The sequence below is a fragment of the Chelonia mydas genome, chromosome 2, assembly GCF_015237465.2.
Source record: "Chelonia mydas isolate rCheMyd1 chromosome 2, rCheMyd1.pri.v2, whole genome shotgun sequence".
In the NCBI taxonomy this organism is placed as follows: Eukaryota; Metazoa; Chordata; order Testudines; family Cheloniidae; genus Chelonia; species Chelonia mydas.
This window is the reverse complement of record NC_057850.1, coordinates 25,434,355-25,460,869: the sequence shown is the minus strand read 5'-3', so window position 1 is coordinate 25,460,869 and position 26,515 is coordinate 25,434,355. Positions and strand designations below refer to the sequence as shown.

At 40.2% G+C, this 26,515-nt stretch overlaps 1 protein-coding gene across 4 annotated transcripts in view; it reads right to left on the bottom strand.

Annotated features, from left to right (window-relative positions):
- The window catches only part of SAMD12 (sterile alpha motif domain containing 12), a 228,781-nt gene that overhangs the window by 71,953 nt on the left and 130,313 nt on the right, over positions 1 to 26,515 (bottom strand). Inside the window, exon 5 of one of the 4 annotated variants that reach the window (XM_043539156.1) lies at positions 2,390 to 2,924. The exons of 2 other annotated variants lie outside the window; for them this stretch is intronic. In XM_043539156.1, coding sequence (XP_043395091.1) covers positions 2,845 to 2,924 — 80 coding nt within the window. In that variant the 3' untranslated portion in view covers positions 2,390 to 2,844. Of the gene's footprint in view, positions 1 to 2,389; positions 2,925 to 26,515 lie in introns of those variants that run through there. One more of the 4 variants, XM_043539155.1, reaches the window with a different exon arrangement.

The window sequence follows — 26,515 nt, the reverse complement described above, 5'->3', positions numbered from 1 at the left end:
AAGTCTTCTATAAATACCAGATGCATATGCACACACACATTACTATCCTTCCTGAGAACTCACGAGATAACTAGTGGCATGGCATATCAGAAAAATGAAATGGATCTCTCATTGTTAATAGCGCAATAGAATATGGCAATGCTGGTGACCAAGAGCAATTATTTTAGATTGGGCTATATCATAGTTTAAGTTTTATATTGTTCTATTTCACAAATACAGTAGCATTGATTCATTCCCCCAGCCCTGCAACCTTTATACTTCAGATTTACAGACTTTGTTAATCACTCCATGACTGTCACTTCAGCAATTTCATTTAGTAAAATTAACCAGAAATATTGAGTCAGATTTATGTGGATTTCATGTGGCAAACGACAAAGCCCTGGCAACTGCTGGAGCCTGGATGAGATCTGTGATGATATCTGTTTTGGAGCTAGCTAATAAATCACATCTACTCCACGTCTTCACCTAACGGATAGATTGAAAAAGAAACACTAACAGGCCTTTTTAGTGCTCTTGAAAAGAGCACCCATCTGGGGTCCTGAGAGGTACTGACTTCAAAGGAGGATGTGGTTATTGAACACTTCTTTGAATTCTGCCCACAGAGATGCTTAGAGAACATCTCAACAATGCAGAGCAATTAAGCTATTACCAAGTCCAATCTGAAAAATATTAATGAAAGGAATTTTCCTCAGAGAGGAAGGATGGTCTTATGGCTAAGGCATTGGATTGAGGATTCAACTCATGGATCTGTCACAGACTTCCTATGTCACTTCATTCCTCAGCTGATAACATGGAGATACAGTCGAACCTCAGAGTTACGAACACCTCCAGAATGGAGGTTGTTTGTAATTCTGAACAAAACATTATGGCTGTTCTTTCAAAAGTTTACAACTGAATATTGACTTAATACAGCTTTGAAACTTTACTATGAAGAAAAAAATGCTGCTTTCCCTTTCTTTTATTTTTTTAGTAGTTCATATTTAACACATTACTGTATTTGCTTTCTTTCTCTCTCTTTTTTTTGGTCTCTGCTGCGTCTTGATTGTGTATTTCCGGTTCCAAATGAGGTGTGTGGTTGACTGGTCAGTTTATAACTCTGATGTTCGTAACTCTGAGGTTCTACAGTCATACTTCCTTCCTTTCACCCGTTGGTCTTTAGACTATTAGCTCTTTGGCATGGCAATTACCTTTTACTATGTGCATGTATTTCCCCTGTGCTCAGATGAGCCATTAAGTGCTGCAGTAATACATATTAATGATTAATAAAGCTGGTCACCATCTTCAGAATGTCTCCCACTTCCTTCCTCCAAATTTATTTTCCCCCCAAACTAATAGTTAATAAACTTATCAAAATTGCCGGAGAGTTAAGCATTTTCCAGGTACAATCTGAACAGTATCACGAAGATTAAATTGTATTTTTAAGGTAGAAATGCTCTCTAAAGTGGTAGACCTTTCAATAAAAACCTTTCCATATACTTAGACATTAAAATGCTATACTGTAAGTTTAATTATGAGATCAACCTAACATGATGTCTGTTTAGTTAAGATATTTAAAAACTAAAATGCTTACAGGGCACTTACAGTAGGCATTGCCATTGAATCTCTTGTTGGTAACATATTTTAACATGTTGATGTTATCATAGATCATGTGCCCAGACGCCACAGAGATAGGCACACAAAAAGATAAATTACATAACACAGGAATCTTCTCGCTTAAAATCAAAATTTACCATTATGCAAGACTTACATATTTTTCTCTCCTAGCAGACTGCCAATTTATTTATTTCTTCCTCAGCAGGTAGCTGTCTTCAGATATGCCAGAAAAAATTATTTATTATTCCTAAAATTTGTAAGCAGTTCAATATAGTTTTAGTTAATCAGGAGTTGGCAAAGTGTAATCCAGTGTCCAAACACGGAGTTCCATAATACAGCCTGTACTGCCAGGACTCAGCGTGCAGTGTTCCATCTGGATCTGAGTAGACCCATAGACTCTGTATAGGAGGGTGTATCTCATATTAAAGATGAGGCACTTAAGCATGATGTATTTTATGCAATTAAACATGGCCCTCTGGCTCTTGGAAAATGGCCAGCACAACTCTTGTTTGGATGCCCCATAGTACAGCTATTACAGTAGAAAAACTGTACTGCATTTTCATTCATAACCAGCCATGGAAGTCAATCCTGCAAGCATTTACTACTAGGTGTAGTGCTTACTATGGCGACAGAGCCTATGCCTTTAATGGAGCCACTCACCACAGTAAGTACTGCACACATTAATTAGTGTTTGCAGGATGGGGCCCTATGTCTGTGATCATTTACTAGTGTATTTAGAGCAGGGGAAGGGGAATTGCTACATTCAGTCTTGTAACAGTTTCTGTTGTGAAAAGCCCAACAGCTCTGTGATTCCTTAAGTTGCTATTTTTGAAAATACGTAGAGACAGAGAACATTTTAATAAAACGTCACTATCAGGCTATGCTCACAAAATGCACAGCATATACTTACAAGTTCTTTACTAGGCTAGTTCTGTTTTTAAAAGCAGCTTAGCAGAGATATCTGCTCAGATTTCTATTTTCATTCAATTGTGTGAAATTCTTCAACAGAAAAGAAATATCACTTCGGAGGTAAAAACAACCACACTGTTTCATTAGCCTGAAATATCTCAGATGGGGACAGCAATCAAAAGAGATAGCTTTTAGAAACAAGCCAGCAGAGAAAATTAAGTTACATAGGGAGGGTTCAGGAGGACACTGTGACAAATAATTTACTTTTTCAACATAGGAAAGGGGAGATTGTTATAAGGCAAATATTAGGGGGATGGGCACAAGCAGCTGGAGAAACTCTTATTATTTGTCACCCTTGTCTTGTGCACTTATATACCATTGCAGTGCTAATTCCAACCTTTCACAAGCAGTTGCTGTATCACCTAGCGAAAAAAAAAACAGGAAGTAGAAAATGAGGAACATGGAATTGACTTACTTATTGTTTCCCAATAGAATAGTTTCCCTTGAGGACAAAAGAGCAAATTCCCATTATGGTCTAAATATATTATTTTCTCTGAACGCAAGTCAGGCAAGATTCCACACACATGCAGCTGTCTCAGAACATTTTGCCTCCAACTAACTTGTGATGGGACCTTACTCATGATGGGAAAAATTTATGACTATTCCCTTCCTCCACCTTACCACAGGGTCCAATTCAGTACCCATAGAAGTCCATGGGAGTCCAAATATTGACTTCAATGGGTGCCTGATTGAGCTGCTAGAACATTCAGTTATTTCTAGAAAAGCTACCAAAGCTCTTTTAAATCAAGAGAGGTTCATTTCGGTATTAAACCACCACCAGGACAAAAATAGAATCCTAACTCCTTTCCTTCCTGAAACCGAAGCGATTAAGGGTATGTCTCCATTAGGGACACTTTACCGGCATAGCCATCCTGGCATAATTCCATAGGGTAGACGCAGCCTACACCAAAGGAAGGGGTTTCTCTGTTGACGTAGGAACGCCACCTCCTTGAACAAAGTGAGCTCTGTTGATGGAAACATTCTTCTCTTGACATAGCTTTGTCTACACTCGGGGTTAGGTTGGCATAACTATGCTGGGTAGTGGGATGGGTTTTTTTCACACCCCTGACATACACACCTGGGTTGACCTAACTGTTAATTGTAAGCCAAGCCTCAGACTTCTCTGGATGGGGACATCTGAACAGTAAAGACTCATAGTGATAATTATTATATAATAAAGCATTTTGGCACCAATGGTATTAATCGTTCTGTTGCATTTCATAGCCACCAATGTTGGTGCTAACATTTAAAGAACAGGAGATGAATTAGAAACAAAAAGACTGCAGTACAACTAAGAGTATAACAGAATTTCATCAGGTTTTTCAGATGGGGATGTGCATTCATCTTATGTGGCTGAGTTTTAATTTTTAAAACTTATGTACATCAGAAGTTATTTTGGGAGGAATTCAACTTCAGCTGTGAGGTGTGAACTGACATTTGGAGGTATCATCAGAGAGATTACAATGAAATGTTAAAGAGAAAAGCCATTCCCTCTAGGCTGACTGAACCAGGGATGTCACTTCCTCAGTCCTTTGTGGGAGAGTCTCCAAGTTCCACCAAAAGCCTTCAGCTCTACAAGAGTACGCTTCAATTCTCTCCCCACCTCCAGCATGCTAAAAATAGGGGTGACATCATAAACTCATTCTACCTAATATTATAAACCCAAGTGTATTCCAGTGTCAGTAAATGAAATGTAAAATTAACTGTGCTGCAAAAGAGTAAAAGCTTTGTGAAAGAATTTACTGTATTAGAACGCAGTGAAAGCACTATATGCCCTCAAGCTTCACTGAAAACATTACTACTTACATGTCATGAATGCTGGTTTTGGAAGGCAGACTTTTGCAATAGGACATTCATAATTTATTAACAGGCAAACACAAAAATCGGCAGGCCAAATGCTGAGTCATACTGAAGTTAATTTCTCATGATTAAGATAAACAGGATTTGACCTCAGATTTGTAGAACTGATTGAAAGGGAGGGTGCAATCAGAACTTTGACAAAGTAAATAAATACCTACAACAGGGGGACAGAAAGCACTAAATACAAACGTCACAGTCTCAGCATTGCCAATTATGAAGGCAAAGAGACAAACCTTAACATGCAATGAGAGAGATCCTAGTAACTTTGTAAAAAATAGAATTCAATATATCAGCTTTCTACGTGTCTTTGAATAATAGCTGCATATTGTACTGACCAAAACAAGATTTTAGTACTGTTGGTAATACACAGCCAGTGCAAATATGGAAGAGTGATCTGATGTCTATATTCCACCTTACACATCAGTTACGATATTGTCAGCTACAGTAAGTCCTGATTACAGAATCAATACGACTGGTGATTATGCTAGAGTGAGAAAGCAGAATCAGACAGAGTTTGCAGAGGATTTTTAGGAAAAAAAGTCATCTTGTAACTTGAAAATTGAGCAGACTAGATAAAGGAATCATTATGAAAGGATACTATGGACCCCTACCTTTTCAGAATTAACTTTCTCTGCATATAAAATGCAACTAAAAATGATCAATAAAAGAAAGAGATGAGGAACGAACAACTGCGATATTTGGAAGTTTAGGACAAGAACCTAAGGACAGACAAATTACATGGGCGGACGGGCACAGGTGTTCTGGGGTTCACAGGCAAATTAAACAAAAATGTTAATGTCCATTGAAGATAATGACAAGAAGTGCAAGCTACATCTCAAAGAAGTGACGTGAGATGCAGCTGTTTTGGAAGAAGGTGTAAAGCTGAGTAGTGCTCTGAAGCGCCTTTTACAATTACCTATGCTGTCCACACTCCCAAATTCTGTTCTTGCACAGATCTTGACCATGATTTTGTTGGAGCTGATTTTTAGCCAGTCTCAACATCATATACACAGTTGTAAATGCACTATCACCTATGAAAATGTGACCCTTTCCTCTCTCTGTGCCTTAGTTTCCTAATCTGTAAAACAGGACTAATACCAACCCTCACAGGGGTGCTGTGAGGCTTAATTCATTAATGTTTTTTAAAGTGCTTTGAGATCACTGGCTGGAAGGTATTATAGGAGTGAGATGTTTTATTATCAGCAGCATTTAAGATACTACTCTATGCTGGAAGGATTTACAGTGAGTACAGACATATCTTTAACCATAGCAGTGGTTGTGATGTTGCACCCCATAATGCTTTATAGCAATATGCTTATGAATGTAAATATGACATAACTGGAATATGTTTTATGCTAGATATGCCATGTAACACATCTTTACAAAAGGTTATGTTTTACTGAATGTATTCATCCTATTCATATGCATATATCATTTTTATATCTGAAGTTATGAGCGTTGGCTCTATGCTTGTATTTAAATGTTCGCTGTAGAAAGCACCTAAGGCCAGATTTGGTTAACATAGCGTGAAGGTGTTATTCAAATAATTGGGAGTACTTGTCTAACAATGGACCTTGATAGACGCCAATCCACATCTGAGCTTTCCTGGGAACGTTCAGGCTAACATGTGGGCAATGGCGTCGGCCTGTAAAGAACTGAGTCATGCATGGACATGTGACTTGCCCATGTGACTCCAAAACTCCATCTTGTAGCTGTGATTCTACACAGGGGGAGAGAGGGATTTCCACCCACAAGAGAGAGAGCCTATATAAGCCCCTGGAAACCCCCCAATTTGGTCTTCAGCTGGCTCCACCGAAAGAGATGCCTGAAAGAAACTGGAACAAAGGACAGTAACTACAGGGGTGTGAGTGATTGCTGGACCCAGACTAGGATGAGGTCTAGTCTGTAAAAAAAGCTTATTGGAACATCTCTGAGGGTGAGATTTACCTGCATTTAGTTTCTTACTGTATTAGCCTTAGACTGGCGTGTGTTATTTTATTTTGCTTGGTAACTTACTTTATTCTGTCCGTCATTACTTGGAACTACTTAAATCCTACTTTTTATACTTAATAAAATCACTTTTTACTTATTAATTAACCCAGAGCAAATATTAATTCCTGGGGGAGCAAACAGCTGTGCATATCTCTCTATCAGTGTTATAGAGAGTGAACAATTTATGAGTTTACCCTTTATAAGCTTTATACAGAGTAAAACAGATTTATTTGGGGTTTGGATCCCCTTGGGAACTGGGTATCTGGGTGTTGGAGACAGGAGTATTTCTTAAGCTGTTTTCAGTTAAACCTGCAGCTCTTGGGGGATGTGGTTCAGACCTGGGTCTGTGTTTGTAGCAGGCTAGTGTGTCTGGCACAACCAGCCAAGGTACTGAAGTCCCAAGCTGCTGAGGAAAACGAGCTCAGAGGTAGGCCCAGCACAACAGGTGGCAGTCCCAAGGGGGTTTCTGTGACCCAACTGGTCACAGTGGTATCATGGCACAGTAATACAGGCATAAGTTTTCAGTACATCCATTGGCACACAAACTAAGGTACTGATCCTACAAACATGTAAGCACATGAATAACTTTACTTCAATAAGGAGCTCCATTTACTTCAATGGGACTGTTCACATTAATAAAATTAGGTAAGTGTTAATATTTGAAGAATTTGGCACTCACACTAATTCAGAATTGTATTGTAATATATAACTCGAAGAAGCCATGTGGAATTTGGTTTAGGATGCTAACTAAATCTCAAATTTACATATGAACATGTATTGTTGTCAGGGATGAAGAATGCATGTTACCGTAAAATGAAAATGTATTAAAAAAACAGTATTATATTATATTGGACCAACTTCTGGGTAAGCTTGAAAGCTTGTCTCTTCCACCAACAGAAGTTGGTCCAAAAAAAGATATTACCTCACCTACCATGTCTCTGTAATATCCTGGGACCAACACAGCTACAACAACACTACATAAAATCATATTTGTTTTTCTGGTCATCTTCTGCTGCGTAACTGGATAACAAAATGACACACATGAATTCTCTAGACTTAATCCTGGATGTACAACAAAGTTTAAAACTCGATTAAAAGGCCCCCCAAGGACTCTTATACAAGACTACACCAATAGAATGTCAGAGTGAAATCTTATGATTATGCTCTTCAAAAGAATGATCCTTCATACGTGTCAGGCCAAGACTATAGATGTTACTGAATGTCCATAAAATCCTACAGGCAAGATTTAAAATAGAAAGGCAGCCTTTAAATGCAAAAATTTAATCACTATCAGACACTTGCAGTGTATTTCTCTTCTAAAAATGATTATTGATAGTTGTTTATTTTTCATATATTCTTCATTACACTGTCCAGCAGGTTTTTCTTGCTTGCCAATTAAAAAGAAGGGGAGAGTGAGTCTATTGTATGCAGTCCTTTCTTAGCTACTTGAAAACCAAAGTTTCTTTGCCTACCAATTTTGACCTTTTGTGTTTGGGAGACATTGATTGTTTTCTGCCTGTGTTTCTAATGGAGCTTGAAATGAACATGGCTTTTTGTTTACCTCCTAATTTGTGCACCACCATCATCAGTATTGTCAGCAGAGCACTGGGAATAGGGTTTGTTTACTGTCTCTGTAAAACCAGCAGACAAAGCTTAAGAGCATAAAATATAGTTGTTGGGTTTTTTACCCAGGTCCTAGAAAGGATATATATAAACGACTTGGGCAATTTTTCGTCATTTTTAAAAACTGACCACGAAGAACTTGCTCTAGCTCAGGGATAGGTTGAATTCCTTTGGCTAATATATCCCAGGAAGCAGAAAGGGTGGTTATGTCAACCCAAAGTGCCTGAAGCTTCCACTGTGCTAGAGGGCCAGCACTGTCCCAAAGGCAAGTATTGTTGGCTAGAGAGAGAAACACTGAACCAGTTCATCCTCCAGACAGTTCTCTGGTAAGGTTCTTATGGATCCCTGATTGCAACTTAAAGACAGTTTCCAACATCAGAATACCTGGGTAGCAGTGGTACAAACACCACCCCACCTCCTGTTCCAGAGGTGAATCATATCCTAAGTATCAAAAAACCAACCTTTACTTCAGTACCTTTTAGAACTAACATCATACCAAAATACCATAAACATATGCTACTTTCTCCTCACAATGACCCAAGAAATTGGGAATAACGTACATCCTTTTGGCAGAAGCCAATACATTTGAATTCTTATTCCCATTATAATGTGCTCCAATAACTGGGTCACTACCATGCACTATGCTTTATTAAGTATTATAATAAAGCCATTAAAAGGTCAGCATTTGCCAAATGCTATCACACAGTTAACAAGGTATCACTGGTGTTAAGACTAGGGGAGGGAAAAAAAACCCACAATGGATTTCCCAGATAGCTGTATATTACTTAGCAAATGTTGACTTTTTAGTGCCAACCACTGCAAAGACCTCAAAATACCAATCCCTTGGGTGAGACAGTCATTACATAAATTCCAAACAACATTTTTTTATATTTTAGATTGCCTATTGCTTAAGCACACAAACTTGGTTAGATGTAGAGTTTTAGACAAAGGATGGTTACGGTGAGTGGTATGAAGCAATGTCCAAATGACAACAGAATCCTGGTACTTGTCTTTCAGTGATAGGGGTTGGCATCCACAAAATGCCAAACGTACTGAACACACTTCAACTCAGAAGAGGCAAGTGGGAGACTGTTCTCCAACACTGAGTATTTTTTCCTAGGAAACTCTCTTTGTTCAGGGCAAGAGCAAGACATTTACAGACTGGCTCTGCCATCACTGGTCCACTGCTGGGAAATGGAGCCTCATTCCCGATAATTCGTTTTGTGTGCATTCCACGTTAAAAAATGTACATTAAAACACATTTTTCAAAAGAAGCCTCCTCCTTATTCCCAGACTTAAAATACTAGGGCCAGAACAAACATTCAGGTCCAATCAATCATCTCAATCACAAGAGAGTCACTCACTCCTCCAGTCCTTAAGAATAATGCAGCCCCTTCCTCCTGGTGTAATATAGCCATATTTATCTTTTCCTCAGTGTCCCAGATGTTCCACAATTTCCTCCCGCTTACAGAGAGGGTTGATGGATGTATAAAATTTCTGCCGGAAATGTACAAATTTCTTTATTATTAGTTGAGGGGTCAGAAACAGTGAGATCCCGGTCTGTTTTAATACCAGTGATTATGTCACATTAACTGCTCTATCAAATGTGTTACTTTTTAATTAACAATATCATATATTCCATGTGGGTTTCCCCCCCCGTGTTCACTCCCCAGCTCACAGTCTTCTTGTGTTCTGCTAGCACCTGTCATCTTTTATGTTTTCCCTCTGAAATTTTTGTTTTCCTGTAAAGGTCATTAAGCTCCAAGTTTATTTCCTTTTTTTCTTCTGTCACCCTACCAAAATCAACCTACCTCTGAGCACAGCCTCATAAGCATTCCAGAGACTAAACAACGCTGTTTCCTTCTTGAACTTTGTGAGCTCTTGTTTTGTTCTACCTAGAATACATATTATGTGTGCACTTTTTATCCCATTGGTTGTCTAGGGACTCAGTTTATTACCAAGAACTAGGAAGGAAGAAAGTTGGTCTTTTATTTGCTTCAGTTAATTAAGTGCTTATGAAACATGTCAGAAAATCTGCGGATTTAAGTTCACTGTTCAGCTGGACAAGAAAAAGATAGGCTACAGGAAAAAAGCCTCACAACTGCACCAATGTGACAACTCCACCAATGTGATCCTAGTCTAGAAATGAGATGGTGGTTCAGTCTTCGGGCCATTCTGTCCTTAGCTATGGCTTTGCAATGTGGATACTTGCCTACTCATGAGAGAACTAGTGAGAACGTTAATTAGTTTCAAATGTGTCACCAAACAACTTTTGGTCACTCCTGGCCTGGGCTACATTTGAGCTAGTTATCTAGATCAGTGGTTTTCAACTTGTGGACTGTGGACCCCTGGGGGTCCGCAGACTATATCTAAGATTTCCAAAGGGGTCTGTACCTCTATGCAAAATTTTTTAAGGGTCCCCAAGTTTGAAAAAAGTTTGAAACTTGCTGATCTAGACTATATATACCATTAACAGCCTCCTAAGGAATCCAGTCCCTCTTTAAAAAGTTTAAATAGGAGATACTTAGACTCCAGAGGATTAGTTCCACTAGATTTACGGGTGCAGGAGGACAGATTTAGGGTATAAACTACTTAATGGTGTTTCAGAGTGGAGGTTCTCCTAAAGAGAATGGGAAGAAATTCTCTCTTCTTCTTCCCCCCAGTTGTACAGTGGGCACTATAAAAACTCTATGGGTATAACTACACTGCAATAAAATGCCCACGGCTGACCTGTGTCAACTGATTCACACTCACAGGGCTTGGGTTGCGGGGCTATAAAATTGCAGTGTAGACGTTAGGCTTGAGCTGGAGCTCATGCTCTGGGACACCACCAGGAGAGGGTCCTAGAGCCCAGGATCCAGCCCAAATCTAGACCTCTATACTGCTATTTTATAGCCCACAACCTGAGCCCCATGAGCCCGAGTCTGCTGATATGGCCCAGCCATGGGTGTTTTACTGCCATGTAGGCAAACTCTGCATTTGCCATCTATTTGCAAATGTATCATGGTACCTCCAATTCTAAGGATTTTGTGATTAAAACAAGAGCCAGGAGTGGTGGACATGGAGCATTGTTGCATTAAACATTTGGTTAAATGGATTAATGTGAATTTAGATGCCGGTCACTACCAGATGCACAATACTGGTGCAGATGGACCAATGATTTGGTTGGGAATAACCAATCCTATGTGCATCCTTGCAATCTCCCATGTGTTCACAGACATTGCAACACCATGTGTATGTGTGTAAGCAGCTCTAGGGCTTATGTGCATATCCTAGTTTAGATGAGCTAGTATGTAGTGTGTAGGTTGTTGGCCTTCACTAAATTGGTTCGCAACAGTAAGTGAATATTTACCAGGGCACAGAATCAAAGGATCCTAAGGGCACAGTCTTAAAATAATGAGAATGGTTAGGGTTTACACTCTTACCCATTCCTATTACAATAATTGTCTCATAAATAGATTCATGCATTTGTCTGTTTTCATTTCATATTTTGTCAAAGACTGATGCACTGGAATTTTAATGCTATATAATTATATATTCTGTAATTTAAAGCAGCATGGTGTACTGGTTGGGAATAGCACATTTCACACTTCATTACTTCTACTGAAACTCAACCAATGTTAAGCTCTGATTTTTCCTCTCTTCAATATTCAGTTATTTAAGTGTTTTTCTTGAACAGCTCTTTCCTGCTTATGCAGTAGTTTCACTGGCCCCAGTGGTGCTAGGAGTCTGGTTCTTTGGTACAGTAAACCACTCACATAAGAGTGTGAACAGTTAGCACTGGGAAATGTACATAAACCTTGAGCCCCATTTCTGACTGTGTGAGGAATAGTCACTGGTGCAAGAACCTGAGCTTGGCTCTCGCACATTCTAGGTGAGTGCCCTTACCACTAACTACAGAGTCATTCTCTCTCTCTCTCTGATCCAATGACAATTACTGTCATTATCAATGTCTATGAATCGCCACTATCACAAAACTACCATCATAACTGAGCACGAAGACTGAAAAGAGTGGGGAAACTTGCACTGCTGTTACAGAAAAATAAAGTCCAGTCTCCAGGACTGTCAGTCTAGTACAGTGGTTCTCAACCTATTTATCATCGTGGGCCGCATATGCAGCTCTCTATGTTAGGTGAGCTGCATCCACACAATATATATATACTACCTGTATGGCCCTGAGGATGTCACATGGGCCGCAACAGTGTGCTGATTGGGTTGCAAGCGGCTCGCAGGTTAAAAACCACTGATCTAGCAACTTTCGCAAGCATTAATGCCACTTTTTAAAAAAAGCAATGTGCAACAATGTGCATTAATGCCACCAATAGCCAGGCTAAGAGGGGATCTCAACCCATTTAGTTCCCCTCTGAAGCAGCTCCTGCTCTTATGAGATGCCATAGGATGCATTATACTTACAACAAATAGACATATGGTTTATATATATGGTATATATATATTGAATAGGTTCACAAAGTTTTTAATATTTTATCTCAAAGATATAAATCTTAATACAGTAAATTCTGAAAAGCCATGTAATACATTAACAAGATTTCAATACTGTAGCAACTTCTATCAAAAGAACTTCCACCTCACTGCACTTACAAATACTAAGGAACATTAAACCTCTTAGCACCGCTATGAGCTAGGGGTCATCTGTCCTTGCTTTACAGATGGGGCGAGTGAGGCAAAGAAAGGTTAAGATATTCGTCCAGTGTCCCACACAAAGTCAGTGGCAGTGCCAGGAATAGAACCCAGATGTCCTGAATCACAGTTTTCGGCTTTAGCCACAAGCACATCTTCCCGAAAGGTACTTCATTGAAAAGCACATATTTTTCTTTCATTCAATCTGTTGTTGTTGTTGTTTTTAAATAAAGGTCTTTAATTATAGCTCCAATTACATTGGATTTATTTTTTCATGGTTGTTTTTTTCCTGTCTGGGACTCCAACCTTTTTCCTCCCTCCAAAACACTGAATCTCTTTAAAAATCTGTTTTGTTTTTGTTAACAAAACAGGAAAGGAGAATTCCTTTGGAATGTGGCTGTCTCTCAGTTCAGGAAGTAAAGCAGATATTCAGGTGAAGCATCTTATCCCAGGGCAGGTGTGAGTGAAGGGCATAGCATAGAAGTAGTTAGCCGAAGACGGGCATTTTCATGAGAGCAAGCGTGGTGAAAGCAGCTGACAGGTGTGTGAGAGAGAAAGGGCAGCGTTATGCCACATGTTGGAAGGAAGGAATAACAGTGAAGCAGGTAAAAGAGGAACCAACATGCTCCGCCAGGGCAGTAAAACTGCTGCTTTGGAAGGGCACCCAGTGTTGCCAACTTTAATGATATTATTATGAGTAACGTGATATTTAGTGTTTTTCTTAAAGCAACAGCCGCTGGAATCTGTGATGATGTCATAATCTCTACTTTCATTAAAACAAACAAACAAACAAGCTTTTAGCTCTCATGGTTGGGGAGAAAAGCTTAAAACCAAGCCTCAAGCACATCCAAGAGGCTCAAAAAACCACAAGACAAATAAAAAATAATAAAATTTGGGTTTCTTTTTAAATCTTAAAATTTTAAGACAGATTCATAATTTTGGGAGGTCTGACTCATGATTTTTGAACAGTTGAATGTCTTGCATGGGGACAGGAAAGTGAAACAGCACAAAAGAAAAATCTCCCTTCTTAACACCTCACTCACCATAAAACACACATTTTTTTCATTTTATATAAGGGAATGCCTGAGAAAAATAAAGCAAGCACATACAAGTAATAGTCCTGTCTATATCAGCAATAACATCTCTCAGCCGACAGTGTCACCATGTCAGAATTTACTGGACATGAGTCCCATTGCATATGGTAATTATTATGTAGAAAGTCACACAAAGTTACAGCCAGTTCCAACCACTGATTTGATTATTGGCTTCACTTCTGATGAATCTGCAGCGCTTAATCTGTATCACACAGGGAAAGAAAGGTCAGAACTGTTTCCTCCATTCCCCAAGAAAATCGTTTCACTAATTTTCTTTTCATGTAAAGGAAAACTTTCTGTGATGAAGCAGAGAAACTGCCTACCAGCACAGCAGGGGTTAAAGAGAGCCTTCGGGCCAAATAGCCCCGCCCTGTTATATCTGCAGCCAATGCCTGGCCTGCAGGGGGAGAAAAGGAGACAACCGGGCTGAGTTGGGGGCTGACTGGTGGGTGAGCTGCCTCCCTACCTGAGGGGAAGGGTCACTAGCCTGCCAGCCTAGGCAGCCACCAGGGAGGAAGGACTGTCTCCCCAGCCAAGGGAGACTGCGGAGGAGCCCTAGGAGCCTCTGGCAACTGAAATAACTGGGTGACTGAAGCCCAGAGACACAGTGGGGATCAGCCTCACCAAACTTATGGCTGGAGCCCGGCGCTGCAGCAGGGTGCTGCCCAAGACCTACAAGGGGCCTTACTGGAGGCCCAGCCACTCCAGCGAATTGGACTATAAGGGTCATGCCCTAAACTGAAGGGACAGCAGTAGGAAGTAGCTCAGGCCAGTGGATTTAGACTCCCTGCTGGGAGGGTCCCCTGTTCAGGGGTCGACTCATACAAGAGCCAGGGCTGGGAATCAGTGGAGAGGGAGGGCCCAGGTCTCCCTACCCCACTGCCTCAAAAACTGAGGCACCTCAACCAGGGAAACAAGGGCCCAGAGGATCAGGCATGCCAACCACTACTAGCCCTCCAGCCCTTCAAGCACCTGGTTACACTTTCCTTTAGAATGCAGTGTTTTTCCTCTTTCAGACCAAAGAGTATGTCTTCGTGCATGAAGTAAGACAGGTAGGTGTAAGTGTCGGGAGGTGGGGGGGAGAGGGAGTCTTGCACTATATGCAAGTCACTTTGATCTGACTGGGGTTAGACCTGGGGAGCCCGGTCTACTCTGGGAGAAATGAAAAACTGATCTTCATCCTGCTCCCTGAATCCAAGTTAAGAGGAGTCAGACATCCCACGAGCACTTATGCTCAATGGCAGGTCCCTCTTTAAGATCGGACACATGACATCTCTTAGACCCCTCAAACCTGTTCCATGGACCAAGCCGGGTACCCCTCTTCTCTTGCTTGGGGATTGAGCTCCCCAGGTGGAATGGCTTTTTTCCCCACTCAGCTCTAAAAGCATGTCTACACAAGGACACTCAGGAAAGTTAAGATGAGTTAACTACAGTTGTGAAGTACACGCACATTAGTTGAAGAGCATTAAACCTCTGTGGACGCTCTCATTCAGAAGTAAAAAGTGGCATTCATTCAGTTTAGCTTACTCTTTTGGAGGATATGTGATATAATCATTGGGTGTAACGGCAGCCCAGTAGATAGCGTATAGTCAGGGTGAAACAAGGGAAAGGCTTACAACAGCCCTTTTCTGTCATGCATATTCCAGGGATGAGTCACCAAGAATTGGGCTCTTCTGTGCTGACATGACAGTGTGATAATGTACAACGCAAACCATGTCACAACGCTGGCAACTTGAACACAGACGCTCATGGTTCGGGTTCAGTTTGGCACAGCTGTACCGGATCAGCTCAGACCCTGTCAGTGCCACATACACACTCACTTCTTATCAATACGCATGAGGGAACAACTTTAGTACACTGCTGAGAACCCACTCTCCTCTGGTGATTTTAGCTATCTTATTGTTCATTTGGTGCTTTTGGCTATAGTGGAGTAAGGCCAGCCGGGTTTTGGAAATGTAGCAGGTATCTGGGGATAACTACCAGAGGTTTACTTAGAATCCAATTAGTCTTCTAATATCACTCATCATTCTTTTTAGTACCTGCCATCATGTTATAACTAAATATATGGTAAATGTGGGCCAAATACCACCTCTGCTCCCACTCAGGCAGAGGAGCAAGGGTTAAAGGGAGAATCCCTTCCACCACAGCAGTTTGTACCAGTTAGGGCAGCCCTGAGACTACTTTCAGAGTAACAGCCGTGTTAGTCTGTATTCGTAAAAAGAAAAGGAGTACTTGTGGCACCTTAGAGACTAACCAGTTTATTTGAGCATGAGCTTTCGTGAGCTACAGCTCACTTCATCGGATGCATAGCATATCGTGGAAACTGCAGAAGACATTATATACACACAGAGACCATGAAACAAAACTTCCTCCCACCCCACTCCCCCGCTGGCAACAGCTTATCTAAAGTGATCATCAAGTAGAGCCATTTCCAGCACAAATCCAGGTTTTCTCACCCTTCCCCCCCCCCCCACACACACATACAAACTCACTCTCCTGCTGGCAACAGCCCATCCCCCTTTGAAACCCCTCTTTATAGTGCGCATGATAATCAAGGTGGGTCACCTCCAGCACTAATCCAGGTTTTCTCACCCCCCTCCCCACACCCCCCCCTCCAAAAACCACACACACAAACTCATTCTCCTGCTGGCAACAGCTCATCTTACAATGTGCACAGCAATAATCCAAGTTTAACCAGAACGTCTTGGGGGGGGTTTTGCAGGAAAAAAACAAGGGGAGACAGGCTACCTTGCATAATGACTTAGCCACTCCCAGTCTCTATTCAAGACTACTGTAGCTCCTGCTGTTCTTGTGCCTGTGGAGAGCAATGGAATCCCAGTGAAGAGGGTGTATGTGAGAGCCCCCTGCAGAGAAGCATTTCACAGTGCATATAAGGGGATCCAAACTCTTTTGCAGGCTTCTGAATTCTTCTTCCCGATGCAGTGGAATGGCACCTATAATCTGCTGAATGCATGATCTTTCACAGCTGCTGAGAGATAGGCCAGGTTTGTCCATATTACAATAAAGCATTTCATTCTTTAGAGAAACCACCAGATTAATAAACCCGGTCCATCAAACAATAAATAATTTGTGTGCACAAACAGATTCAATTCGCAACAGCCTGACGGCGCATGCTACCACCGCGGTGAGATGCCTACTATGAATGCAGTGCATTCTCCAACTATAAGGAAGCAGAAAGATACAGCTGCTGAAGAGTGATGTGAAATTAAAGAGGGAATGAAATGTATGATCTTATTTAATCACACCTGGTGCTTCAATTTTTCAATAACAGCACCCTGCTAGACTGTGTCAAATTGGTTTTACAAAGTAAAAATTATGGATGGAAAATGAATTAACTACTTCACCACCATCACTGATATGCTATATGAGTCAGAGTTCGAGACAGAAACGACAGCTCTGAATTGTTTTCCTCAGAGGGTATGTACTGGACATCAATACATGGTTAAGAGGTTACCAGTGAATTACAATACTAAAGGTACCAACTGTACAGCATCGGATCTCAGAAGTGACATACATTCTGCAGCAAAAGTTGAGTGGGTGTGCAATCTATTTTTATACAAAAGAAATCTTCCTGGTCAGAATCCACTTCAGGGATCGAAGTGTGGCCCTGGGATCAGCTTTGTTTACTTGCTTCTGCAGGCGGGTGGCACATATGTGCAGAGAGACAGAAACAGCAAGCAGGATAGCTGGAGACAGTACAATATGTAGGACATCTCAGAAAAGCAATGAGAACTCTGATCCATAAGGATCAGTCATTTTGCACAGTGTAGATTTATGATAAGGAGAAAATTCATCCTAGAAATCATGTGCTTTTTTTTATTGAGGTCATATTTTGCATTTAGGTGTTTGGGTTTATATTAAATGTCAAATATAATTTGATTCTGCAGGCATCACAATTTGTGATTACCCATGTCTCATTGGCTAGTCAGACACTGTATCTCAAAGAGTGTGCACCATGTACTAATAAATCACTTTTTGTAATAGACAGCAAGGTTCTTTATCTAAAGTAAAAAAATGGTAATTTTGGTCAAATGTTCCATTCTTCGGAGAAAGAAAAAAAAAAGACCTTCTACGTGATTCCATTCAGCAGCAGAATATAAAAAGCCGAAGTACAATTAGCTTAACATAACCACCTTTACATTAAATTCACAGAGAAGCAAATCAAACATGAAAAATAACTAAAGAGTGCCCATTTTGGTCACCTTGCTGAATTGTGTACACTACTGCATTGTGATATTAATAAGACTCTCAAGGGTCCTGCACAGATGCAGGATTTATTTTAGGAGTGGTTCGTTTTAAGACATGAGACATTTCTTAATGCATGTGTTACACATTAAAAACAATTTACATTCATTCCAAAGTTATTGATTCCAGAGGAGCGAAGCTCTTGGGCTTTAATCAAGTAACTGAAAAAATTAAATGTTAAATATTATAGCAAAAACCCCAAAATAATTTTCAGAACATCCCAGCACCATCATCATTAGTCATGAAACTCCTATTCCAAGACATAGAGCAACGACTGATTCCTTATAAACAAGGTTTCAGAGCGGTAGCCATGTTAGTCTGTATCAGCAAAAACAATGAGGAGTCCGAAGGTGCCACAAGGACTCATTGTTGTTTTTGCTTATGAAAAAGGAAACACTACAGGAGAACACCACGGCTTACAGATAGTAACACTACAGTCTTTTAGGCTGTTAAAAACGCAACAGTCTACATTATATCTTGTTTAAATAGATCAGGTGGCAGAAATAGCAGAAGAAAACATGAGCGGAACCTTGCCACCAAAAAACAACAACAAAAAAACCACCCACCAGGAAAATCCAGGAAAAACCAGCCTTACATGCTCAGAAGCACCATGAGATTACTTTGAAACAAATATTTTATTCATTTTACAAAGCTTCTATTTCATGCTTTTGCAATCTTAAAGTAGTCTTTAAAAAGTTTATTCCCACTAACCTTTTATCAGCTGCAGCATGTACATAGCTCGCTACACTACTACTGCTATGAGTTCAACCTTACTTCTTGGCACTAAATTTGACATTATTTCTGCTTCAGCCATATCTCCAGTCCAAAATGTTGATGCTCTGCTCAAGCTCTGCTTTTGAAGCTTACCAGATCAGTTTTCAATTGCGACAGTATATTCGTGTGTGTGTGTATCTTCTCTTCAACTTAAGAACCCAAAACATCTCATCATTTTTATGCCAGGTAAATGCGGGCCATTTATAATAAACAGAATGGTTCTAGAAAGGAACTAGAGACAATACAATTGGGCACAACAAGAGGTTTGGTTTGGTTTTCGGCAAATCTTTCAAGCATCAGGAAATTGTGATATGACTACAGAAAAAACTCTTCACCGAGCATAAGGCAATAGATATTTAAGATCCAGTCCGCTCTTTAGGAAATAGAAGAGAAAGGGACCTGCTCCTCTTGGCCCTATCTACAGGGGGGATATTTCCCGCTGTTGCTAACATCAGTTCCATCAGTCTCAGCAAAGTTGGAAATCCTAGTGTAGACAGCCTTATGGCAGCTGACACTGTTTTAAGCGTCATGCTACTTAACCCTGCTAAGGCGGGGGTCTAGCAAACACTGTGCTTAAAATGCTGGCAGAAGGTGTACACTCCAGGGCTACCTATATGTCCCTAGTGGAGAGAGGGCTTTGGTATTTCCGCAGGGGCATTGTCTCCCAGCCATATGTTTGAGCGAAGATGCCTGGTGAACTCCTCCAGATATGCTCAAGGAGATTGACATCCTGTCAAGGGTCTGGGTTAAATAGTCTGGATTTGGTGACAATCGTTTGCAGTTCCTGTCTCTGCTGATTCATCTTTTCAATTTAGGACGCTGCAATGTGGAACTTCTATCAGCCTATGAAGACTGAATCTGGCTCATTTCACAGCCAGCCAACAGCAGTCAATCATGTCAAGGAGATGCTTTCAAACAGCCTGATGAACTCCCTCTTAACACCTACGAAGAACTTGAGCCCAGGTTTCTCACATGGCACAACAGAACACTAATGTTAAGCCCTCAATTCAGTAAAACAATACTCCTTCTCCTCCTCTAGCTCCTAACTGATAGGAGAGAAATAAAAAGGGGGTGGGGAGCTAGTTGCTAGCCTGACATAGGCACTGGGAACGCAGATAACAAGCAGGACGTTCAACAGCTACCAATGAACTTATTTCTTGGCTGAGCAGTAGTTGTTTTTGGTCATTCCAGGTGATTGTGGGGTGGGGAAATGAGCAGGGTGAAAACACCTTTCCACTGTTCCATGGTCAGTGAATGAGGGAGTCTCACAATTCACCCAAAAAGGTATTTGCAATCCAAACAGACAGTAGAACAACATTGAAAAAAAAAACCTCACCGGATGGTAAACATCACCTTTTTTGAGGCCCGTTAGGCTTGTCTGTGGTCTACTGAGCTGCTTTTTCCTTTAACGTCCTGCCAATATCAATCTTAAAATATTAGTCATTTTATCTACTCAGTGACACAAATGGAATTCTAGAACATGGGAGTCAGGTGTTATAATGGATTCTGACTGGGGCCTGCTGCCATTTGGTAACTGCACCATTGACTTCCTGTACCGTTGGGCACCAGTGGTGAAGAAGTTAGCCCACTTCACCCACTACCATTAAGGAAGTCAAGCATGTTGCTTCAAAAACTGATAAAAATTTAAAGGCACCAAAATGGCAATTAAAGCTGAGGGTACGATTACTGAAACCCACATATTATCCCTTTGGAAAGCTTGCCTTGTTCATGGCACATCAGTTTCAGCAGCCAATTTGAAGCTATCGTGCCAGCACAGTTATATATAAGCTAATAAGCACTTACTATTGATGGCTTCAGCAGAAGCTGTTTAATTTTTATATTTACTGTTTACAATTTTATCCAATTAGAGAGAGAGAGAGAGTGTGTGTGAGAGAGAGAAAAATGGAGAGATTGGGTTTACTATGGAGTACAATGACTGGATGATGCAGTCCTGGCAAAAACTGATCTGACCCCTTAACAATCCTGGGGAGACTGACATATCATCAAATTGTTAGAGACTTAGAAAACTTCGTCTCTAGTTAGGGAGGAGCTTGTCACCTTTTCACTTGGAATTCTCATTCAGTCTTCTTATTTTTAAAGAGAAAGCCATCTCCACCTACCTTGTTATGTGCCACCATTATATTGTCAAAATGAGCACCACCCACATCGCTGCCCAAGTCCAATGTTTTACCAATAGTTGAGAGATGTGCATTTATTTGTGTCATTATATTATCAACATATTCCTGTTGACATAAAAACTAGCAGATGAAATAAAAAGATGGATCATTTATGGTTAGGCATCAAGTCTTTTTCACGGGGCCTGCCAATAAAGTTATCAATTACGGAGACTGCAAACAACCTAGAAAAAGATAGACCTCGACACACAGCAGGGTGGTGACAGGGAGAGAAAGAGCAATGGAAATAAAAACAGAAGATCTCAGAGTGCAAGAGGTCCGTTTATCAAAAACTAAGAAATCACTACATTGGCACTCTTACACTACCCACCACTTGCTGCAATATGCAGTGATAAAAACCTCTCTGCAAAAAAGAACCCCTCATAGGTAACACCCTGAGAGCTAGCCCCTTAATTATTTTACCTTCACAAAGATCATATGATTCAGTGATGCTAAAAATGTAAGACTTTTTTTTTCTCCAGAGCACATTATAACACAAAAGTTAAAGTTAAAAAATACATATGTGAGGTGAGACTTCCTAAAAATGGCCATTGCAGGAGATTTTTTTTTTTTTTTTTTTAAACAACAACGTCTGGATGGACTCGATTAATGAAACTCACACCAATGTAGAGGGACAGTTTAAGGCCCACAATCTCTTGCTCTTAAAGTACTAAGCCTCATCAGTTAACAATCTCTTCCTTTTTCAGTAGCTGAGCTTGTCAAATCCTTGACAACCAAATAGTTGCAGGAGCATGTATGTCACTTCTGAAAATGATCAGATAGCAGAATTTTCTACTAAGCATGCTCAGTCCTGCGTTTTAAATATGTGTACTTTGGTATTTAAAACGAGAGCCTCCTGGATCAACCAGGCAGTAGAAAGTATAGCTGCAACTCTCATTTTGTGTGTTGCTCCTGGGGCCAGAAACTTGTAGCAAGGAAGGATGAGGGTATGTAATAAAAAGGAGACAGGAAGGTCTACAGTAGGCTCTGCTGTTCCTAAAGATAGAGATGGAACCAGCTCTAAGGGAAGGAGGAAGCCACCCGCCCACAGAAAAGGAAACCCCAAAATAAAATCTTTTGGCAGATGATAAAGCCTCAGATAAAACTAACAGACTACAGGGGAGGAAATGGGACCTAAAGAACTACACTGGGGAACACTTTTTCTCTTTTGGTAATTAGTTTGTTCTATTATTTTCACTCATTTCTTGATGAGCTCTACCAGCTTCTACAATTCATTGAAGCTATACAACTTCTTTCAGAGACACCTTTTTTGTCTTAGTCTATACCAGCCATTTGAAAGGAAAATCATTGTACTGAACTGCCTAACTATTAGTGAGTCCAGTAACCAACCAGCATTCAGAACAATCCTGTAGGCCTTACAACACCATAGGCCTCACTTACAACAGAGTAAAATCAGGAGTAACTCCACTGAAGTCAATGAAATTACAATCAATGTGAAATTGGTATCCTCACTACTCTCAGACTGAAGGGAGCAAACTCTCAGGACTGGGACCTTTATAGCTACAGTTAAAATAAAGCAGTTGTATTTAAGAAACATCCACCTAAACACGGTAAATGCTATAACCATATACAGAGATAATGTGCATAAAATGAGTACCTCTTTGTTTGAGACCAAAAGAGCATCTAGTATACAAGTGGGTGTGATTGGCTGGTGAGTGTAAAAAAAAAAAAGAATTTATAACATAGCTGCATTTTCTCTTTGATATAGTTTCCAGATGAGTAGTGTTTGGCATACAGGAACACTTCAACACAGAAGCAGCTTGAAGAGGGGAATTCAACAGATGCAATTTGAACTTGTAGCAAAATACAGTATGTAATTTTTCTAGGGAATCGTTAAGCCAAATTTTGCATGTTCACAAGTGTATACATATACAAATGGAAGAAACAATATAGTAAGGGAAATACATATAAGGAATAGGGAAGGGAAGGACAACATATTTTGGTCTTGATTTGGCCACTAATCTCAGAGGACACAAATAATTATGTACTCAGTTATTTTCATATGCAAAATCAGAAGACAGTATATGCTGAGACCCAGTGAAAATCAGGCTCTGTCTGTTTAAATCAACTGTTCTAAAGAATATAAATAGTCAGAAATGTATGTGCCTGGTGCAGGACAACTGTACTTTTCTACTTATGAAAGTGCTGGATTAAAGGACAGAATGAGTATGTTTTTATACTTGGGGTTTTAGAGAAGTTACTAAGGTTCCTGGGTTTTATCCAAAGCCCACTGAAGTCAATGGGAGTTTTTCCATTGACTTAATGGAGCATTACTCTTGATTTACCCAAGTATACGTGCAAACAAAATCAGGCCGAAAATCTTCAAAGGCAGATTGACAGGAGTACACAGATCCCTTAAGTGGCTGCATGGGTGAGCTGACAAGCTTCTTGAGTAGAGTAACTGCCATTGCTGTTTGCCCCCCGTGCTCGGAATTGCCACAGAACTCAGCCATGAGTAGAGTGGATCTGTTGGAGTCTTCCCTAGAGCCTCTATGCAGAGGCAATGCAAAAGGAGCATTTCTAAGAAGCAGACGGGGACTCTAGCAATGGTGCTCTGAATTTTCTTAATCAGCACTGGCTGCAAGAACCCCATCTCCATTATGTCCGCTCCAAACATAGGTGCTGGAACTAGAGCTGAAAGGGTGCTGCCACATCCCTTGGTTTGAAGTGGTTTCCATCAGATACAGGGTTGACAGTTTGGTTCAATGGCTCTCAGCACCCCCACTATACACATTGTTTCAGCACCCGTGGCTCCAAACCCTCAGTAATTTGTCCCTCATTTGGACTCTACTCACTCGACCTCTCACAGAGAGAAAGAGAAAATACTGGAGAATGAAATGAATGTAAGAGATTGCAATTCTGCGCATATATTTTACACTGAAAACACCATGTGGTCAGTGAAAGTCAGGTAATTAGAGTCATATTTAACCAAGGTGCAATATAATGGATGGCAGAAAAGGAAGCGTGTTGCTAAAATAGATTATCTAAAGAGACATGAAGAAGTAATTGAGCTAGAGAAAGACACATTTAGGCAAGTCCTAGTGCCAACTGGCGTGTGTCAGTGGAGTTTTTAAGGCAGGACTACTGCATCCTTTCTCTGCCTTATCTTTTTCCTCTGGAAAATAAACGTGGTTAGTTTAAAATATTCTTTAAAATTAGGTAAAAGGGGGTTTGCTTTCCCTTTCAGGGAGAGGTTGGAAAGACAGAATGTTGAAACACTTTAGAGACAAGAGGAGTAAAAGTCAATAGTTCCAATCACCCTCCATTTGTACCACATGCAGGCATACGTTAGAAAGGTTTCTCAAGCCTAGGGAGAGAAAGACTATAAAATTCAGCTACTTCTGAAGGATGTTAGAGGGGAGAGAAAAAGGTCTCCTATCAGGAGACCTCATTCAATCCTTCCTACACAAAGAAATAAGTAATAGCAAGGACCTTCATTTTTTGCTGTGCAAATTCCCTCCCAGGGAAGGTGTCTTGAGTTCTTCCCAAGAGTCTAGGGGACTAAAAAGGAAGAAGGAAGCTCTACATTATTAATGAAAACTCATCCTGTCACAACAGAATGAGCACAAAACTATGTTTGCTGTCAATGTACTCTTATTGATATAAAGCTGGGTAACAAGTCTCAGTAATGAATGCAAAGAGTATTGAAAAGAATCTGGTTTCAAGGCTAATGTATTGGAGTTGTTTCAAATCTACCTCAGGTTGCCAGCAGCTGTAAGATGATCTGATCTGATCGCTCTTTCATGGCCTAGATGAAATGTTTAGGAAGGTCTCCATCCAGCTCTTAGTGGACCAGTCTCCACAACCCTAACACATAAACATTTGCATTTTTATTGGTAAAGAAGGACTGAGAATTGAATGAATACAGTGGAGTACCTAATATTTCTAGAGGTGATCATTCCAAAAGGGGACTGGAAGGTGGCACAGCCACAATGCACATTACATCCTTTCTGTGAACAAATGACTTCTGATAGCCCGAGAGACTAAACAGGTACTTTTCACCAATGCTAAATTCCCTTTTATAAAGTACTTATGTAATTTGAACTACAACAGTTTGTTCCTGAACATATCTAAATATTATATAACATGAAGCCATAGTTGAACACCAAACAAAAATATAATAATCAGGAATGAACATGATGATGGACACATTTACGTGCGTGAATCACGGCTCTGTGATATCTATCTATTATCGTTCATTGGCATTAGTGCTTAGATCCCAGTGTAACAGGTGCTTTAGCAATAGCATACTTTAGTTAGATGGAAGAATTTAGACATAATTACAGAATAATGTCTAACTGTTTAGAGGTCTCTGTATAATCCTAAACCATCTACCCTGAAAGTCTACAATCATCCCTTACCCTGGAGGTAATTTAAATATATTAATTTATAGTGAAACAATTTAAATTAAAAACAATTCAAATGGTGACTGGAAAAATTCCATGTTATTGTTCTTACGGGGGATCCAATCTGGTTAAAATAATTAATTTTACTTGGACATATCATAAAACACTAGGCTGCTTTATAATTATGTCAGATTAAGGGATTACAAAACCCCCAACTCTTTTTTGTGTAAGACACCCTAGATCTGCATACTGCTAAGCAATAAAAAAATAATTTCATAACACTGCTGACTTTCAGTCTATAAGTGAGCAAATGAAGGCTGCTCTATCATATGATGCATAAAAACTAAACGCCATTAGGAATAAACTTTTATTTGACTACAGCAACATTAATTTTTAAAACTACATTATGGAAAGACTTCTACAGAACGTGAAGGAAAATAGGAAAGAAGCTTTTAAATAAAAATGGTTCTTTTTAGAGAATTTTGTACAGTATCTTTACAAAGGCCAACCCCCCCCCCGCCCAACAAAACAAAACCCAAGGGATTTCTGTATCTGTTAAGCAATTGTAATCCTTTATTGCACAGGCTTTACAATAGGAACAAAACATCTTTATACCCGATAGCAGCATTCACAGATGATTTGAAGAAATGATATTCAAAAAGATTTTTAAAGTATGTTAAGTAAATTAAGTGAATGTTGTATTTGTTAAAGATGCCAGACTAGCAATGATGGAAATTGAATTCCTCTGCTGACAGTACATGCTCATCACAGGAAGTGACAGTACAAGCCACTCAAAGTCAACCTGCAAGCTTTGCCACAGTTCTAATCTGGAGGGACCACCTCTCGGGCAGAGAGGGTAATTAATTCTCCCTGCCACCAAGGCCAAAACTTTGAAACTTGGGTCTACATTTAGGCACCAAACTCCATAATGAGGCACCTGGGTAAGTGACGTGATTTTCTAGAAGTGCTGAGTGCTCCCAGCTCTTACTGAAGTCACTAGGAGTTGGGATTGCTCGGCATCTCTGAAAAATCAAGCCATACATGCCTGGCCTTAAACACACAAATCTGAAAATTTTGGTGTTAGCATTTTGTGCTCCCCTGAGGCTGCCAGCAGGGGTGCCAGTTAGTGTTTAGGGTTGGGTTTTTGTTTTTTGGTTTTTTTTTT